Source organism: Eretmochelys imbricata, chromosome 1 (assembly GCF_965152235.1).
Source record: "Eretmochelys imbricata isolate rEreImb1 chromosome 1, rEreImb1.hap1, whole genome shotgun sequence".
Taxonomy (NCBI): Eukaryota; Metazoa; Chordata; order Testudines; family Cheloniidae; genus Eretmochelys; species Eretmochelys imbricata.
This window is the reverse complement of record NC_135572.1, coordinates 283,526,622-283,546,612: the sequence shown is the minus strand read 5'-3', so window position 1 is coordinate 283,546,612 and position 19,991 is coordinate 283,526,622. Positions and strand designations below refer to the sequence as shown.

Genomic DNA, 19,991 nt, shown 5'->3' with positions numbered 1-19,991 from the left:
CACGGTGCCGTCAGGAATGTGCCATCTGCTGATTGATTCAGCAATAGCATGATGAAGCAATTCCCATAGACTGGCATAGGAAGAAATTCCTATAAAAATGGACTCTAGAAAGTGAGAACTTTGGGGTCTGATTCTGCAAACCAACTTCCAGGAGCATCAGATGAGCATCTGACAAGGCCCTGCTCCCTCCTCATGTCCAGGCCACCTGGCCAGTGGCTTGGCATGAGCAACTCTAAGGCTGGTAACTATGATACCAACCTTGCAGTACCTGTGTGTGTGTGTTCGTATGAATGAATGTGTGAATAAATATGAAATTGAATGGAATGTTATAGCTATAACTAACTGCTTACTATGATGCTTTCTGTATTCACAATAAATGTGGCATTTTGCCTTTTCCCCTTTAATAAGATCCTGCTGGTTTTTATTTTATTGGTATAACAACATTCCACAGTAAAAGTTCCCTCGATGCCTAAGTTTTAGATCTAGGGGCATGTGCGCGCTTCCCCATTCTAGGCGTTCGGAGGCCTATCTCCCACCTTACATCCTAGTGCCCAGCATAAGGAACATGGCAGAGCAAAAGATATCATGGCTGGGATAAGCCCCAGAGCAAATCATGAACCAGAGGAAGACAGGCATTTGGCCGCCTAAGTCGTGTGAGGGGCCCAATCTGGGAGGTAGTCACTGAGCATTCCATTCAAAATATGGCCAGAGGAAAATGTGGTATTATTGCCTATTTTATAACTTTTACCCACGTGATTAGCACACTCACCTGGGATGTTATAGATCTAGGTTCAATTCCTCCAGAGCTGTCTGCAGAGGAGGAGAAAAGATTTGAAAAGAAAGTATCCCTTCTCTTCCTGTAGCAGAAAGAGGGTAATTGAACCTCACTCTCTCACATCCTAGATGAATGTGCTAACCATTCAGCTACAAGTTATGAGGTGCACAAGGCCTCCTTCTATGGCTTTTTCATGTGGAGTAAAGTGGTGCTTAACTCATGCCCTCAAGAAGTGGCTTAGGCATCTAAGCCATCCCGTTCCAGGCAATGGATACCAATTTGTGATTGCACACCAACTTCAGCACCTATCTCTCTGAGCGGGGTGGGGCTTAGCATACACCCCTCTCGTCGGCATCTCCCGTTGGCTTCCTTAGGCAGCTGCTTGCTTAACACACTGGCTTTTTTGGATCACATTCTTAGATGCCTTCCCCTCTCCCTTCATGGTATAGGGTACCTATGTGCCTAATTCAGTTTCATGGATTGCTGTGTTGTTCCTGGGATTTTCTAGGCGCCTAAAAGTTAGACGCTGTGATGCTCAGGGCTGCAATGCCTAAAATCCTTCATGGAGCCCACCCTACAAGACTTATCCCTAATGGACAGTCACATTTGTCTAAAGTCAGTTACCATCCCCCATCTATAAAAGTCTGAGCAGAAAGAGCATGAGTCCTGCCAGTTAGAACTGACATACTTTAGTAGAGCCCTATGGGGAAGACTGTAGAGTGTCTCCTGCATTATTTCTGGATTAGCACTGCATCTTTAGGATCTGAACACCCTTTGATTAGGCACAGTACAGCAGTGAAGCAGAGAGAAACCAAGGCCTAGATCCTCTAGAACAAAGGAGCCATACTTGCTGAAAGTCTCCAGGAATGGGAGTGAGAGTTGGGAATAAGGTTGCATTATACCCTCTTTGTGGCTCTACAATCCTGGAGCTGGAAATGCTAATCCAATTCCTTGTGGAAGACAGAGCAGCCTGAAGATTACTCTATTTTATGCCAACTGCCAATGGGAGCTTTTCTGCCAGTAACGAAACAGACAGATATAGGGAGTTCCCACCCATGATATCTTTTGCTCTCTATTCCTTATGCAGGGCACTAGGACGTAAAGTAGTATGATTAGGAGACGATACTCCACTGGTCAATTGAGATGGGTTTAAGTCTGCTTCACTGTGCTTAAATAGATTTAACAAGATGGCTAATCTCATCCTAAGGGTCTATCCAGGAGGGCTGTAAGGTAAAGAGTCCATCAGGACTGACAGGAAAAGTCATGTGAACAGAGCTGAGGGAGGACAATCAAGGAATCTTGAGGAAAAAGGAGTTGAGGAAAAAAGGAGTATTGCAGTTTTGGTGCATCTGAGTTCCATTTAGTTTTAATCTAATGGCTCTAAGGAGTGCTTATTCTTGCTTTCATGAGCACTAAATTCACTCACAACATACATAGATAACAAACATACTCCGATTTTTTTTTAAATAACCTTTTCTTTCTACCAGCTTCTTTGGTGGTAGGCGTGGTGATACTGAAAAACTGTGAGATTTGTCACATACTTATAATACTCTATTACAATCCTAATTCACATAACACGACACTGGTATTAAATTACACCTTTAACCACAAAAGTTATCTGTACGCTTTTCTGTAGATGAACAGAAAATTCCACTAACTGATTTCTCTGTTTGATGACACCATTCAGGCAAGTGAAAGAATTAAATTGCTGAAGCCCCAAAAATTTAACAGTGCTATTCAAATGGTATTTCCCAAAGCAAATTTCAAGAGATGCAATAGAAAAAGAAAGGATGCCTAAGGATCTCTCCTTTGTCAGGGCTGCTATCAATTTCTGCGCACGAATGAGAATATAATAGTTACATTTTCTGTCATTTTTAAAATAGAAGGAGATTACCAGGATAGATGCAGCTTCCATATTTTCAAAGAATTGTATCCAATAAACAGTCTACTGTACAGACAAAACATATATAATGAAGTATGGTGAAAGGCATTGATTAAGGAATAAGAAAAGGAGTACTTGTGGCACCATAGAGACTAACCAATTTATTTGAGCATAAGCTTTCGTGAGCTACAGCTCACTTCATCGGATGCATACATCCGATGAAGTGAGCTGTAGCTCACGAAAGCTTATGCTCAAATAAATTGGTTAGTCGCTAAGGTGCCACAAATACTCCTTTTCTTTTTGCGAATACAGACTAACACGCTGTTACTCTGAAACCTGTGATTAAGGAATACCATTCAAATTAGTTTTTGCTTGACTTGTCAACATTCTTATTCTTTGCATTAGGAATTTTTACTTGCTAAACACTAGAATGACGAAAAGAAAAAACTTCTTAAAACGGCTGCCTTTTGATATGTTTAATTCTATATTACAAAACCGTGTACAATTTATGAACCATACTGGATAACTGTTGCTCCACTTCCCCTGGAATAGATTCCAGCACTCTTAAAATAATGCACTATGTATTAACAGGGAATTAAATCTCATCCCAGAGTTTTTCACATCTAGAATTTAATGAAATGCTGTACCTGCAGCATACTCAGCAAAACAATACTAATGGTTACATGTTACCTGACCAAATTGTACATGAAATAGTCAGAAATCTTTGGAAGAATAGTGCTTGCACTTCAATGTTTCACTATTAAAACTGTTTACACACAATTTTTCAATCTTTGTAAAACTGTTTGATTATATAAAAGGTAAAAATAGTGTTATTCCCACAGAAGCATGTACTGTAATTATCCTATTAAAATACAACTCCAAAACAAAACAAAGATCCTTACCAGTGCTGAATATTTCGCTCTCATCTATGGAGCACTACCATATAGTGGCATAAATTCGTTTCTTCACTGCATCTTGAGTATGTTTACTAATTCTTCTTTTGTTGATAATATTTTACTTCCTTGTTACAGAAGACAACGATATACAATGCTCTACAGAAGTTTCTTTCCTTTCAGTGCTGCAATAAGTTGTTTGCTTTAATCACCATGAACACAATGATTAAGGTCATGTCTACACTACAGGGTCTATACCAGCATAGCTACAGTGCTGTAGCTATGCTGGCAAAACCCTGTAGTGTTGACACAGCCTACACCAATGGAGGGCCTTTTCCATCAGTGTAGGAACACTACATTCTGAGCAATAGTAGCTAGGTTGACCGGAGCAGTCTTTCATCAACCTAGCTGTGTCTACACTTGAGGTGAGGTTGGCATTTTTCACAACCCTGAGCAACATAGTTACGTTGACCTAAATTTTAAGTGTAGCTCAGGCCTAATTCATGTACTGGAAGATAAATATCACTGAATCAGTTCTGCCCCTGAAGAATTTTTAAATGATCTGATTTTCTCTTAAATGACAATTTTTAAGGTGGCTGAGATAATATCTGTTACTAGACCAACTTCTGTTGGTGAGAGAGACAAGATTTCGAGCTTACCCAGAGCTCTTCAAGTAAACTTTTGTCTCTCTCACCGACAGAAGTTGTCCAATAGAAGATATTACCTCACACATCTTGTCTCTCCCATATTCTGAGACCAACATGGCTACAACAACACTGCATGAAAGAACTTTTAAAATTGGTTTAGATGGGGTTGCCAGGCATCCGGTATTCGACCGGAATGCTCGGTTGAAAATGGACCCTGGTGGCTCCTGTCGGCACCACCAACTGGGCCATTTAAAGTCTGGCTGGCCATGCAACGGGGGCCCTGGGCTAAGGCAGGCTGCCTAACTGCCCTGGCTCTGCATGGCTCCCAGAAGCAGCTGCCAGGTCCCTGTGGCCCAAAGGCACAAGGAGGCTCCGTGCAATACCACCGCCCTGAGTTGCGGCTCTGCAGCTCCCATTGGCCAGGAATCATGACCAATGGGAACTGTGGGGGCGATGCCTGCAGGTGCAAGGGCAGCACACGGAGCCTCCCTGGCCGCCATGCAATATTACAAGTATGTGATAAATCTCACTGTTTTTCAGTATCACTACTCCTACCACCAAAGAAGCTGGTAGAAAGTAAAGGTTATTTAAAAAAAAATCGGAGTATGTTTGTTATCTATATATGTAGTGAGTGAATTTAGAAAGTGGACAACCCTAGATTTGGATAAAATTGTTACATATTATTACAGACTGCTGGGGGAGACAGGATGGATTTCAAAAGGACAAGTTTTGTAAATACTTTTAGTATTGACATACCATCCAATTGTATTGCAAGTTTAATAATATTTGTATTTTTCCCTCAAAATACCAGCTCCTGAATTCAGGTGATTACTTGAGAAGCTCATCTTTCTTTTTAAAGTATGTTTCTAGCTATCAGTGCAGAGAAAAGCTTAGAAACACGATGCTAAAGAGCTCACAAACCAGAAGACAAAAACTAACAAACCCAACATTAATTATTCATAAAAATCTCGTGATTGCGAAACTAATCTCATGATTTGTTGGGGGCGGGGGGTGAAGGGGGCTGACTACTCATGATTTGTGAATGCCTGGGGTTGGCAAATCTATTTCCCATGCCACAGGCCAATCAGTGTAAGAAAATAATGAGGGGTTGAAATAATATTCAAGCTGGAGGCGGGTGGGAGCTGCTAACGGGAGCCCAGCGGGGCTGGTGATAGAGGGTTTCCCCTGAGCCTGCAACTACGTTTCTCTCTTCCTTCACCTCCTCTCCCCCGGCTGGAATGCAAAGCGAGCGCTGCTCACTAGGTTCGTCCCTTCCGCGTGCCGTAGCACAGGCTTGGCCCGGCCCACAGTCTGTCGGTGCCATGGTTACGCTTCCTGTTTAACACCGCAGCGTGCGCAGCTGGAGGGGTTGTAGAGAGGTCTGCGTGACCCGGAGCTGCAGGATCGGGGCGTCTCCAAGGGCCGAGGCCCGGGTAGGAGCCTGGCACCGGCCACGAGAGGCGACCAGCTCCATGAAATCCACGGGGACTGCTCGGCGAGATCCTGGGGGCTGCGGCTGGTCCGCCGGGGATGGGGAGGAGGAGGAGGAACTATCACTCCCAGAATGCACAGGGGCTTGGTGGGGCCGATCTTTGTCGCCCGGGAGCTGTAGGGTCTGCGAGGGTGGTTTTTTGTTGCATTCTGGGAGTTGTAGTCCTGGGCGGGACCTCTCGAAAGAAAATGAGCCGGGCGGGACCCAGGCGGCTGTGGTGGGGGGAGCCCAGCCTTGCCTGGAAGGGAAGTTTCTTCTCTCGCCGGCTGAGAGCCTTGCCTGTTCCCGTGTGATTCTCACCCCCTCCGGGGGAGGGGCTGTTTTGCCAGCACCTGCCTTGAACCCCTGGATATCTTTAACGTAATAACTTGGCTGCTGTTTGTATTTGCCTTCTTGGTCCTGAGCCTTGTGGCTCTTTACACTCAAACCTTTTCTCCGCGAACCACGAGACGCTTTTTGTCTTTAAGTGAAGGCTGAGCTTCTGGAACCCACCCAGCCGCTTGGGTCTGCCAGAAAAAAAACATCAAATACCATGTGACTCCTGAGCCCATAATGAGGGTTGGCAAGATGATAGTATATTACCCGTGATCGCGATTAGCGCTGCAGTTGCGTTGATGGAGTCGAGGGCGGAGGGATTTTGCTGCACGTGAATGTATCTGCGTGAAGCAGTTCCACATTTAAATAAGTGCTGTCTGCTTTAAAAATTGTCCTAATGGTGTAAAATCCCAGGATGCAGCCTCTCCACCCTCCCTAAGTGTTCTTTTTAAAGTTTGGTTTGTTTTCTTTGTGAAACCTGAAATCAGGAGGAAATGTAAGGGCTTGTCTGTGTGGGGGAAGTTAGGGTGCAGCAAACCAGGGTGTGAATTTAAAGCACAGTAAGTACTCTGCACTAAGGCAATGTCTACACTACAGCAGCACAGCTGCTGTAATGCTGTAGCATAGACACTTCCCATGTTGATAAAGGGTTTTTCCTGGTGATGTGGTTAACCCATCTCTTCAAGATGGAAGGTCACCAGGGCCTAACTATTTCACTCTATGTGAAACTTTTCATAGCACTGAACAACATAGCTAGGTTAATCTAATACATGTACACCAGGCCTAATTCTCTGTGTGGAGGCTCTTACTCCGCACTCTTCAGAGCCTCCACACAGAGAATTAAGAAAGAATAGCTAATGTACACAAGCTACTCTAGGCTTTTTGCCTGTATAGACAAGCCCTAAGCAATCTTGCTAAACTTTCTGTTGTATCCTTCCTAAGGAATGAAAAGAATGATGTATGAGTTATTCTAGCTCAAACTTTCAAAACCCTACTGGTACCCTCAGGCTTTCCACGTAAATGGCCTCTAGCCATTCTGGATTGGTTTTGTATTTTTATATAATATATATATATATATACACACTGAAGTTATCAGACACATTCTAAACGTACACAAATTTAAAATAAAAATAGAATCAGAATGGCCCAAGGACACCAAGCTCCTCCTCACCTTAAAAAGACCTTTTTCCCTAAATCAGCTCTCCTGTCCCAAAACCTCAACTCCCGAAGTGCGCTATATTGTATCCGGTGTGCCATTTCACTGTGCACTTCTTGGGCAGTATCTATCTTAGCCTTCATATGTAAACTAGTGTAAAGTATACAGATGAAAGGCATATTAATACTGATTATTTATGTTTATGCTTAATAGTACCAATAGGAAAGGGTATAGGGTTGGCATGTTTTTTTGTTCATCCTAAGTGGCAATGTAACGGCAAGGTTGAACTTGGGACCTCTGGAGCTGAATATGTGAGCCTCTACCGCATGTGATTGTTAGCTAAGGCAGTAGCAGACTCATTAATCTCTCTCTAAGTGGTCTCAATGCTACTACATAGGATAGAGAACCACATGCAGGAGGTGTGTGGGTTACAGCAGCTGCTGCCGAATCCACAGGAATAGGCTGTTCTGGGATGCTTTTCTTATCTCAAACTATTAAGCAAACCCTTTCCTGTGTTGTATTGTTTTTCTTCATTCCTGTTAGAGAGTAAAGTGTGTAGTTGGGATAATCTTGTGAAGTTCCTTTTCTCTTTATTAAAAAATAGAGATCCACATGCACTGCCCATACTCTAAATCAGGGGTGGGCAATCTGCGGCCTGCCAGCTCTTTTAATCTGGTCCTTGAGCTTCCGCTGGGGAGTGGGGTCTGTGGCTTGCCCCTCTCCAGCACTCCAACCTGGGAGCAGGATTGGGGGGTGCTCCATGCAGCTCCCAGAAGCAGCGGCATGGCCCCCCTCTGGCTCCTACGAGTACCGCGGCCAATGGGAACGGCTGGGGAGGTGCCTGCGGACGGGGCAGCGTGCAGAGCCACCTGGCTGCACCTCCGTGTAGGAGCAGGAGAAGGGACATGCTGCTGCTGCTTCTGGGAGCCCCTTGAGTTAAGTGCCGCCCAGAGACTGCAGCCCGGAGCCTCCCTCCACGCCCGAACCTTGATCTCCCTCCTGCCTGCCAAACCCCTCAATCCCAGCCTGGCGCACCCTCCTGCACCCCAAACCTCTCATCCCCAGCCCCATCCCAGAGCCCGCACCCCCAGCTGGAGCCTGTGCCCCTTCCAGCACCCCAACCCCCACCCCACCCTGCGAACCCCTTGGTCCCAGCCCGGAGCACTCTCCTACACCCCAAACTCTCCTCATCCCCAGCCCACTCCAGAGCCCTTCCCCCTGCCCCCCTACAGCCCACTCCCCTGCCCGCAGTCCGGAGCCCTTTCCCGCATCCTGAACACCTAATTTCTGCCCCATCCTGAAGCCCCCACCCCCCCAACCAGAGCCCTCACCCCATCCTGCACCCCAACCCCAATTTTGTGAGCATTCATGGCCCGCAGGCAATTTCTATTCTCAGTGTGGCCCTCGGGCCAAAAAGTTTGCCCACCCTTGCTCTAAATCCATAGCTGACTAAATTGAGGCCAAATGGGAATGCATGTTTACTGTGTTTTGTTTAATACGGTCAGTGATTAAAGGTAATGCTCTTTGTGGACCTTTGAAGGTTGATAGGAAACCACAGATATGTGTACTGCCATATAAATAAATTAGCATGGTCTACCCACCACTGTGGCAACTTGGTTAGCAGCTCAAGTTCATTCCTAGGCTCCCCTTTAGGCTTTATCTTAAACTGCTAACTGGAGTTGCCATGTTTTTGCTGCTATTTTAATCCAAGTTAGCTAACCTGAGTTAAGGACACACCTTTTTTTCCAGTGCAGATATACCCTTAAACTCATATAACTTTGCTCATCTGAGTAGTTCCTCCTATTGAAGCCAATTAAAGTTACACACATGTAAATGTTCATGGGAACAGGGTCCAAGGTAATATATTTTATTATTTGTGTGCATCCTTCTCTCTCAACAGATTGATAAATATAGAGTTTTAGGTCCCAGTACAGCCAAACATTAATTTTACAAATGTGAGTATTCCATTGACATCAATGGGACTACTCATGTGTCTAAAGTTAAGTGTTCATGTAAGTCTTGTCATAGTTGGAGCCTTACTGTGGATATAGATGCTTTTTTGTTTTGTTTTAGAGCTTTTTGAGATACCTACTACTGCCACAAATCTAGCAGTAAATACAATATCCACTAAAAGAAAAAGAGTACTTGTGGCACCTTAGAGACTAACCAATTTATTTGAGCATAAGCTTTCGTGAGCTACAGCTCACTTCATCGATGAAAGTTTATGCTCAAATAAATTGGTTAGTCTCTAAGGTGCCACAAGTACTCCTTTTCTTTTTACAAATACAGACTAACATGGCTACTCTGAAACCTGTCAATATCCACTAATGTATTCCATTTTATTTTTCCTTTTTTGCTGTTACAATTTTATTATGGAAAGCTATGGAAGATGATGATGATGTAAAACTTGAAGAAGAAATAAATATAGAATTGAGCAGAATCAGTGTTACTTCCCTTGAAGCGGATGATTTCAACACTGATTTATCAGCAGAAGCTTGGAGTGATGGTGAAACAGTAAGTGTTTAATGGAAACAGGAGGGAGAGTACTTCCTTTACTTTTCATGGCAAATGTGTGTCTTTTGTGGAGTCCTCTTGCATTCCTGCTTTTCTAAGGTACTTGGAAGTGTACTATAGGGTGGATTTGATTTAAATCACTAGTCAGGAAGACTCAACTTAATCATGGATTTCTACATAAAAGTGCATTCTTGTTGGTTTTTATAACCTTAATACATATTCTTCACAACTCAGAGATAGATGTAGGTTTCATTTTTAGAAGGTACACACTATACATTTTTAAAGTGATTTATTTTGAAAACTTTTCAGATTAGTTTTACAGATATATCAGAAAATAAATGAATGATTGTTTGGTTATTTCATTTACCAAAGGTAACTGAAACAGATATTTATGAAGTCATTGGGAGGTGAACTATCTCCAATTCAACAGGTTAATCATTAATATTTGGAGGATTTTCTTGCCATGATGTATTAGGAGGAGAACATCAACAGACAGACATATAAATTGTTTTATTTAACTAAAACAACAACAATATCTATTCTGGATTTTTTTTCTTCAACAGCAAACATATAATATTTTAACAAAACAAGCATATGAATTTTTGAGTTTAAACATTCAAGTTTTTATAAAATCAGGTTTGTTTTTGTTAAAATAACTTTTTTTAAAAAAAATATTTCAAATCAACTATGTCAGCCAGGTCAACATGAAAACCTTAAAATATTGGCTTCTGCAGCTAACTCAGTCTTCTTCACCTTCATTTTCCTGTTTGTTCATAATATGGAAAAGAAAAACAAGCTTTCCTGCCTTTTCAGGTCCCAAACAATTTCTCAATTTGGAATGAATTAGTCCAAAGGAAGAAATTTTTCTTTCTACACTAGCAGAAGAAGCTACTGCTGTTAAAAGTGAGACAATCTCTTCAACAGTCTCTGAATCCAAGTGCTTAAGTGACTTCCATTAGTTCACTGGTGTGACTTTCTTTAAAACATCATCAGCAAACATATATTTCTTGAATGGTTTGCTCTGAAGTTTATTATAGTTGGCATTATGGAGGGCTGATTGCTGGATGTCCATTTCATAGCCAACTCCTCTTCTTCAGCAGTTAAGGTTTGACTTGGTACTGAGTATTGAGAATATTTGCAAGAAAATGAGCTGGAGATAGTGCTCGTCCTGTTCGTTTTTTTAATGCTTGTGATTTAACTCTGTCATTGCATATTTCTCTTATTAAGATCTCACTCAGTTCCTTCCAGATTTCAACCGCATCAGCAATAAAACAGCTGTTTCCCTGCATTTTGTTCAAGGCGACAGAAATAGGCTTTAGGGTACTCAGTATGTGTTCAACATTTCTCTTAAGCCCAAGGTTGAGAACTTTGGCTGTGACAGTGCCATCTATTTTTTTATGATTTTGTTCACAAACTGTCATCAGATTAGGCCAGTTCTTGATATAGTGCTCAAAACAGTCCACTACTGAGTTCCATCGCAAGTCTTGTGGGAGAGTTAGCTTGGTTCCTCCCACTTTTTTCAGAGCAGCTACTGCAAAGTGGTTATTACGGAAGTATTTTGCAATTTCAACATTAGGCTTTATTTCTGGAACACTGAAGTCTTTGTCTAGGAGGTGCATCCAATGAGCACTGAAACCATATGTTATTAGCTTGGGGACTGTGTTCTAAATTTCTTCTCATCTTGGATACATTTGCAGCTCTGTCTGTGACCAAGCTGCGTACTAGACATTTGAATTATTTTTCACAGTTTGTTATAGCTTTTACTGCTACTTCTTGTAAGTATTCTGCTGTGTGTGCATTTCCTGAGGTATCAATTGTTTCTGTAAGGAAGACATCCGCTTCTTCTGTTGTCACACAAGCACACACAACAGGATCATTGAGGACATCCGCCCATCAAGACTCAGGTGAACAATTTCACCCTCTAGACCTTTTGCACACTGCTCAATTTCTCTTTCATACGCTTATCCAGCAATTTGCCTGCGACATCTGCTCCATCGGGTGGACTGTATCCTGGTCTTAATGACTGAACCATGTTAATGAAGTGTGGGTTCTCAATCATACAGAAAGGAGAGTTTGTTGCATAAACAAACCGGGGAATTTTTTCATCAATTACTTCTTTTTGTAATCTGCTGATTCTTATCACAAATTTATCTATGGTTGTTTATGGACGAAGGAGACTTTTTTTTTTTTTTTCCTTTTTGCATACTGTGGCTATGTGACATGCATGATGTGACTAAAACACTATCATTGGCAGATAACTCTGAAACTATGGGAAAATGATGGTGCTCTTGAAGGTGGATAGTCTTCAGAATCCTGGAATTGAGGATGGATTCTCCTAAACAAAATAAGTCAATGTACAGTAGTTATTTAATTATTATTACCATACTGCTCATTTACTCATTGCATTCACTGACACTCAATACTACTTTAAAGGTGAAATTGTAAAAGGAAGATCTGCCTATTTCAGCTATTTATTTTTTTATCAAACTGCGTCTAAAATTATAGTACCATAGAGTAACAACTATATTTTTTGCTCAAACATGAGAATTCAAGAATAGTCCAGAGTGAAGACAGGCAGTCTTTAAGAAAGAAGTATGAAATAAAAAATTTTACTGACCTGAAGATCCTGCATGTTCAGACATGTTCCTTTCATCATCTTCAATGCAGCTTCCTCCTGAGAAGGAACACTTCTCGTGATGTTGTTTCATTCGGACAACCAGGCCTTGCATTTCTTTGTTGTACTGTTTGCAAATTTCACGCATGCCTGTCTTACCCACAGGTAGAGGAACTTCATTAAAATATTTCCAAACTGGAACTCTTTTATGGCCTGCTGCCATTATAGGTTTTTCCTCCTAGTGAGAGAATGGTATGGTAGATCTCAAATCTATGAAGGTTACACTCAGAAAGACCTCAAGACTTCTGGAATATGCTGCTCAAACAGTTTCACTTTTGTTTCTATTGCCTGTCCCTCCCTCCTCACATTTATCTCCAGACTTCTTCTCCTTGTCCAGATCTTTTCTGCCCCCAACAATCTTCTATTCATTGGAACTTTTTGAAACTTTGCAGTCTCTTAGAAAGAGGTAAGGGATTGGCTCTGTGTACACAAATTTGCAAAGGGACAGTAGGGTTGAGGTCTGTTATTTTTCACCTCTCTATATTATTTATCTATTTATTTAAAAAACATTTTTGCTGTTAACAAGCATGTTATCTCTGGAGACACAAATCCAGTTTGAGAACTACAAAAGGCCATGTCTACACTACCCACTGGATCGGTGGGTAGTGATCGATCTATCGGGGATCGATAGACATGTAGATGTGATTAAATCGATCCCCGATCGCTCTGCCGTCGACTCCAGAACTCCACCACGGAGAGAGGTGGAAGCAGAGTCGACTGGGGAGCGGCGGCCGTTGATCCCGCGCTGCGAGGACGTGAAGTAAGTGATTCTAAGTCGATCTAAGATACGTCGACTTCAGCTACGCTATTCTCGTAGCTGAAGTTGCATATCTTCGATTTCCCCACCCTCGTGTAGATCAGGCCAAAGTAACTAAGCATCTCTGATGGTATCTTCTAGACTGAGCACTGAGCCTCATTGAATAGATAGAAAGATTAACCTAAATAATCTATACAGAAGCCCCTGGAACCCCATAAAATTGGAACTCATTTACAAAACTTTTCTTAAACATTACATTAATATATTGTCTCATACTATAGAATTAGAATTTATAATCTCTATTCCATGATGAGATATCTTTGAGCTATAATGTGTCTTAATTAAAACTATCTTTAGATTGCTTTTTGTGGGGAAAAAAAGCATTTTTATCAAAAAAAAAAAATCCAATTTAAATTAAAAAAAATCTGATTTTTATTTAAAAAAAAAGGAAATAATTGATTTTTGTGAGATATGAGAGAGTCTAGATGACTAATGTGCTATTTCCTAATATTTATTCCCTGGCGGAAAACCTCCTTCAAATGTATCCTACTCCTATTAATTGAGCTCCATGAAAATGTAAATTTGAAGTGACAGATAAGCCCCTGAAATAAACTGATATTAAAGAAATACCTATTGTGAACTGTGTATTTAAAAGGGCATGTGTTAAAAGAAAGCTATTTATGGGATATAGAATGAGTTGCAACCTGACTTTCAGAAAACTCAAATTGGTAGGTCGGGCATTCTGCTGAAGTCACAAGATCAGATTCCAGTGGATTGTAATTTTTGACAGAACCTTTCGATGTTAAAGATGGGTGAACTTTAAAAGGTGATAAGATAGATAAAAGTTGTGATGGTTAACCAAATTAATCTTTGGTCTTAAAAATTTGGCTTGCAAATTTTGCAAGAAGAAGCCGTCTTGTACAATACTTCCCGAGTTTTGATTCTTTCCATATAAATTAATCCCTTTAGTTTCCCCCCTCTCCCTGCTTTTTTTAAGCTGTCCTCTGAATTCTATCCAGTTGATTGAGACAAGGTAGATGAGGTAATACTTTTTATTGTGGGCCAACTTCTGTTGGTGGAAGGTACAAGCTTTTAGCATCATAGAGCTCTTCTTTGGTATGAGGAAGGTAACCACGGTGTTGCAGACATTCCCTTCCCCATACCTGGTTACCTTCCCCATACCCGAGGAAGAAGCTAAAAGCTTGTACCTTCCATCAACAGGAATTGATCCAATATCCTGGGACCAACTCAGCTACAACAACGCTGCATTCCATTGACAGACATAATTCTGGTATATGCCTATAATTATATGTAGTATTCATAGAATCATAGAACTGTAAGGGACCTTGAGAGGTCATCTAGTCCAGTCCCCTGCATTCCAGGCAGGACTAAGTATTATCTAGACCAGTGCTACTCAAAGTGGTGGTCCGCGGACCGGTGCTGGTCCGCGAGCCATTGGCTGCCAGTCTGCGTGCACATTGGGGAAAAAAAAATTGCCGGTCCCCCACATCAGATAGCTTGAGAAGCACTGTCTAGACCATCACTGACAGGTGTTTGTCCAACCTGCTCTTAAAAATCCCCAATGATGGAGATTCCACAACCTCCCTAGGCAATTTATTCCACTGCTTAACCACCCTGACAGGAAGTTTTTCCTACTGTCCAATCTAAACCATCCTTCTGCAATTTAAGCCCATTGGTTCTTGTCCTATCTCAGAGGTTTAGAAGAACATTTTTTCTCCCTTCTCCTTGTAACAACCTTTTATGTACTTGAAAATTGTTATTATGTCCCCGATCAGTCTTCTCTTCTCCAGATTAAACAGGCTGGTCTACTCTAGACCACCAAGTCCTACTATTCATTTTCTTGGAGTACTTCCAACCTCATCAAAATCAGAAAGTTCCTCAAGAACACCAAGAATACTGCATGCTATTCTAGGCACCTACATACCAGAATTATGTCAATCAGCTGGATGGAATTCAGAAAAGAGCTAAGAGGGGAGGGAGAGAAGTAAGGGACAAAATAGATTAATACATGTGTAAAGATTAACAGAACTGCATACTGTCTTGTAGGCCCTCAATCCTAAAGTCAGTTCTCCCTGGGCTCAGGGGTCCACCTACACAGAGGGTCAGGACCTTAGTAATTTAAGTACATATAGTCGTTGGAAAAAGTTATTTGGAGGGTAAAAAATATGAAGACAGAGAAGTTGCTAAAGGTAGATCCAGTAGATTATAACTGGGAATCATGGGATGAAACTGAGAAAATAAAGGTTTAAACTGAATTTCAGGAAATTTCTTAAGGTAAAAATTATGGAGGTCAGTGCAGCACTTCTTTATATCTGAATTATGATGTCGGTAGTGTATAGGAATGTGGAAACAAAGCCCAAGTGAGATTGACCCAAACCTTTTTCAACCTTACTTTGTTAGGTTTGAGTTTTGGGTCAGTCCTCATAGGAGCAGAACATGTAGTGATACCTGTTAAGGTTGTCTGACACTTTGCATTCTAATGCTCTGTTTTCACTTGTTTGTTTTTTTTAAATCTAAATCACTTCATTTATTCCTTATTGACCAATATATGATCATGGAAATAAATGTGTTTTTGGTAACAAACATTTTTATTGCTCTCCTTTGCCACCTCTTTTGGCTTCCTGCTCCCACCATCACTTATTCTCTGCTACCACTTTTCTGTAGGGATGCATCCTTGCTTCAAAGTCTTTGGACTATGACTGTAATCTCAAGGACCCATTGTGTTATTTCCATCATCAGAACTTTTTGTCTTTGTAAACTACCGCTGCCTATTGGCAGAAAGTTCCTAGAGCATTGGCCAGTGGGGATCTATTTAAAAACATAAGGCCTGATCCTGACAGTCATTAAGCACCTACAACTCCCACTAGAATAATGAATGTCAGGACCTCTCAATGTTCAGGGCCTCTGAGTACTAAGTGCTTCCTGAATGATGATGATCACCTTAATCTCCTGTTGATATAAAAAGGCACTGACACTCAGCAGCTCTCAGAAGGCACTGGGTTCTTCACAGGATCGGGACCCTTAATGAGGAAAAACAAATACAAATTCTGAACAATGAGGGTGAGGTCTCTCTTGCCCAGGTGAGCAATCTGCTGATGATATTCCACAGAACTGAGTTCACTCCTCTGCTTCTGGTTGCTCCTCTGTGCCTTTCTGCCTGTGACTTATGTAGTCGTGGATAGAGTAGAGTACCAGTGAAAAGAAGTGAAATGGAGTACAGTGGGAGCAAAGATGTCATTTGCAGGCTCACCTGAGAAAGCTAAATTCTATGGTTAATTAATGTCCCTGGGTTGGGGTATAAATTCAGGACTATACATTTCCTAGATGCACAATGGAATGCTCTCTAATGTCAGTAAGAAGTTTTTACAGAGATCAAGGAGACTATGTTGCCTTTATGTAGTAACTAAATATTTAGTTGTTTATTACTTGTTCAGTGCCTTCTTGTAATGCTCATCATTCTGAAGAAAATCTGTTCCCTTTCAGGCCACTGTGATCTCTGCCTTGTTTCCCCCCCCCTCCTCTGTTCTTTTCATTTCCATCCCTGCAGAAGCATCCTGTTCCCAACCTAGTACACTTTGCTTCCACCCACTGAAATGATAAATTATTAAATAGTAGAGCTTCCTGAAAAAAACATATATGAGAATTTTGCCCCACCAAAAATGTTGATTTGTCAAAACTGAAATGTTTTGTGGAAATGGATTGGTGTTGATGAAATTTTCATTGGGAGGTTTTTCAGGTCCAGCGCTTGAAAGAGGGAGAGACCCACCCACCCTAGGACAGCTGAAAGCCTGATGGTTAAGATACTTGCATAGAGTGTAGGGAACCAGGGGTTCCCAACTCACGGTTGGGGACTTGAATCTCCTGGTCTCCTACACTTCAGGAAAGTACCCTAACCACCAGGCTACAGCCTCATTCTCTAGCTGGCGCTCTGAATATTAAATTTATCATAAGTAGAACAGTTCCATCGGAAGAGATTGAGAGAGACTGACTCTGTAATCTGGTGATTAGGGTATTTGCTGAGGACGTCGGTATTGAATCATTTGTCCTTTTGTTCAACTTGGATCAAACCAATAACAAAGAAAACAATATCAATTAGAAAGATGCTTCTAGAGGGCAGTAGTAATTAGATTGCTGTGAAATCTAAATGACTGTCAAATAATGAGTGACACAATAATGAAACAAGGCCTGACTGAAAAAATACATGATTTGTGGGAGGGAGTGTGTGTCCTTCACTAAAAAACTAATGTTTTAGTGAGGGATGCATATGGTATGTCTACACAGCATTTTGGAGTGAACCAGGAATGAGTCTCTCAACCTGGGTAGATAGTCTTGGCTAGTGGGGCTAGTGCTAGTGCTTTTAAAATAGCTATGTAGACAGACCCATGGACTTTAATTAAGAATGTTAAGTGTTTGCCTGTGGTCTTCACAGAGAGATGAACATACAGAATTTAATTTAAAATAATGTTTACTTCTAGACTTCAGATGAATTACCAGAATCAGTTCTGTACTGTCTAAACTTTGTGAAGAACAGAAGTCAAAATGCTGAAAATTTTATACTGCAAGACTTGGAAGATGAAAAAACCACAAGTAAGCTATGACTATAATAAATGTATGTGTGATGTGCCCCCTCAAACCCTCATATTGACAGTGCAGACCAAACTAACAACCATCCATAATATAACATAAATCGTCAAATGCAACAAAACTATGAAACCTATTGCACCAACTTTAACTCATCACCTAGTATTGCAGCTCTTATACTCTTTCAGATGTTCTCTGATTATTGTTAAGTAATGTAGCATGTAGTCTGGAAAATATGAGGTCCTGTATAGTATGGTATGCATCACTTTTATTACTACAAAACAGTTTGCAAAGGATTGGCTAGTAAATATGACTGTGTTCAGTGATACGGAAATCTTGGTTAATAGTTTATAGACTGCAATGCCAACGGCTTGAGGTGGTGTTGCTTTTCTAGCCTTCACAATAGCATGAAAGGTTTCTGTTGTTATAAGAGTTCTTAAAATCTGCATTCTTTTCTGCCTCATTGATTCAGACAAGGATATTCTAAAATTTCTGCATAATGTTAGACGGTCTGCAGAGATGGAAGTCCAAGGCATTTTACACATGTGCTGTATAGAGGACAAGTTGAAGTTGTCTTAATCCCATCCTTAATTCCTTCCTCATATCCTGCATAATTGATTCCTACCCTGCTACTGGGAAACCATCCAGGCTCCAGAATGTCACCACAGTCACTTCTAACTTCATTGTTGTGGGATGCTGAAGAGTGATGCATAATGTGCCTTCCCTTCTTGTGTTTTGAAGCCCCAATTCTGTGGACCACAAGGAATCAGTATTTCTCAACGACCGGTCCATAGACTGGTGCCAGCCCCTAAGATCTCCCTGACACAGTTTTCGAAGGCAGCAAGCCAGTCCCTGGTATCAAAAAGGTTGAGAAACACTGTTCCAGACTATTCAGGTCAATCATGAGTTTTTTTTTTTTTTTCTTCCCCCCCGCATCCCCACCCCACCACACATGTTTAACGTTTGTAATCTCTAAAGACTTAATTCAGAAATAGCATTTGCTAGGGTGGATCTTTGCACCTGGGGCCACTGCTGGCAGGTCTTCTCACAGGATTGTTCTCTGAAATAGTAGTACTCGCCCTCTCTAGACCATGCTCTTGTTAGGGTCAATCTTGTGAGGTGCTCAACACCCCTGCCTCCCACTGAAATTAGTGGGAGCTGAGGTAATTGAACACCTCAAAGACTGATCTCTTTGTTACTAAGTTACCCTACTTTGTTGAGACTCCAAATCCCAGTTTAGTCAGAGTTTCCAGGTTTCACATCATTTAGTTGGGACCTCTTCTGAATAAAGTTAAGTGTTCCCTATTCATCCTTAGGGGAAGTTTCTTCCATTTTTCTCAGTAATAAGAATTATGTATATTCTAAATATAATTTATGTATATGCTTACTTATTTACCTTGTCCTTTAGGGAAGCTTCAATTTGTCACAGTTCTTATTCTAAAAAAGTAACCACTGCACACTTATTACTTCCTACTACTGGAGAATGTTTAAATGTGTCTTGTCTTGTGGAGTAGTTTTCTTTGCATAGATGCTGTTGCCATAGATTTTCTTTTTTTTTTTTACTCTAATATTTTATTTCTATATATCCAGTGCTTTAATTAGCGTAGATTAATTAGATTTAATTAATATTAACTGAACCTCTTCTTGTCTGAGTGGATTTGATGTTTTTCTTAAACTAGTACCTGTGGTGTACGCTTTTAAAGCACAAACGCATTGTGTTTCTGATTTTGGATTTTATGGACAGATAATAGGGAACTAGCATTCACCAGAATTATACTACTTAGATTAAGACATCTTCTCCCAATGTCCTTTTTTTCTCCCCCTTCCCTCCTCAGGTGATATCTATCGAGTAATTTCTAGCCCAGCTTCAGAGTACTTGGCAGAGTTGGCTTCTGAATACAATGAAGATCCAGATGCATTGAAGAAGAGGGTATTCTATGTTTAAACCATCTTTATAATAGATTCAGATAATCAGCTTCTTTTTTGGACCCAATCTTACAATGACCAATGCACATGCTTAAATTTACACACTCTAAGTAGTCCCCATGGGACTAGTGGTGCACATGGTGTATAAGGGGAAGCATTTGCATGTGGTTTTGCAGGTTGGGGTCCTTGGCTGTGATATACTTAGTCCACAGATCATGAAGTTATAACATTTGGTATAAATGTCTTAAGTGGTGGGGATGAACATTAAATGACTATAATAGACTTGGTCTATCAATTATTCATATTTAATCCAGAGGCAAAATGTCATTTTTATCATATAACATTTTTATAGTGTTCA

At 41.1% G+C, this 19,991-nt stretch overlaps 1 protein-coding gene across 1 annotated transcript in view; it reads left to right on the top strand.

Annotated features, from left to right (window-relative positions):
• Positions 1-9,542: 9,542 nt before the first annotated feature.
• Positions 9,543-19,991, top strand: part of LRRIQ1 (leucine rich repeats and IQ motif containing 1) — a 168,158-nt gene continuing 157,709 nt past the window's right edge. The window contains exons 1-3 of the mRNA XM_077807706.1: positions 9,543-9,674; positions 17,602-17,713; positions 19,543-19,637. Coding sequence (XP_077663832.1) covers positions 9,543-9,674; positions 17,602-17,713; positions 19,543-19,637 — 339 coding nt within the window. The remainder of the gene's footprint in view (positions 9,675-17,601; positions 17,714-19,542; positions 19,638-19,991) is intronic.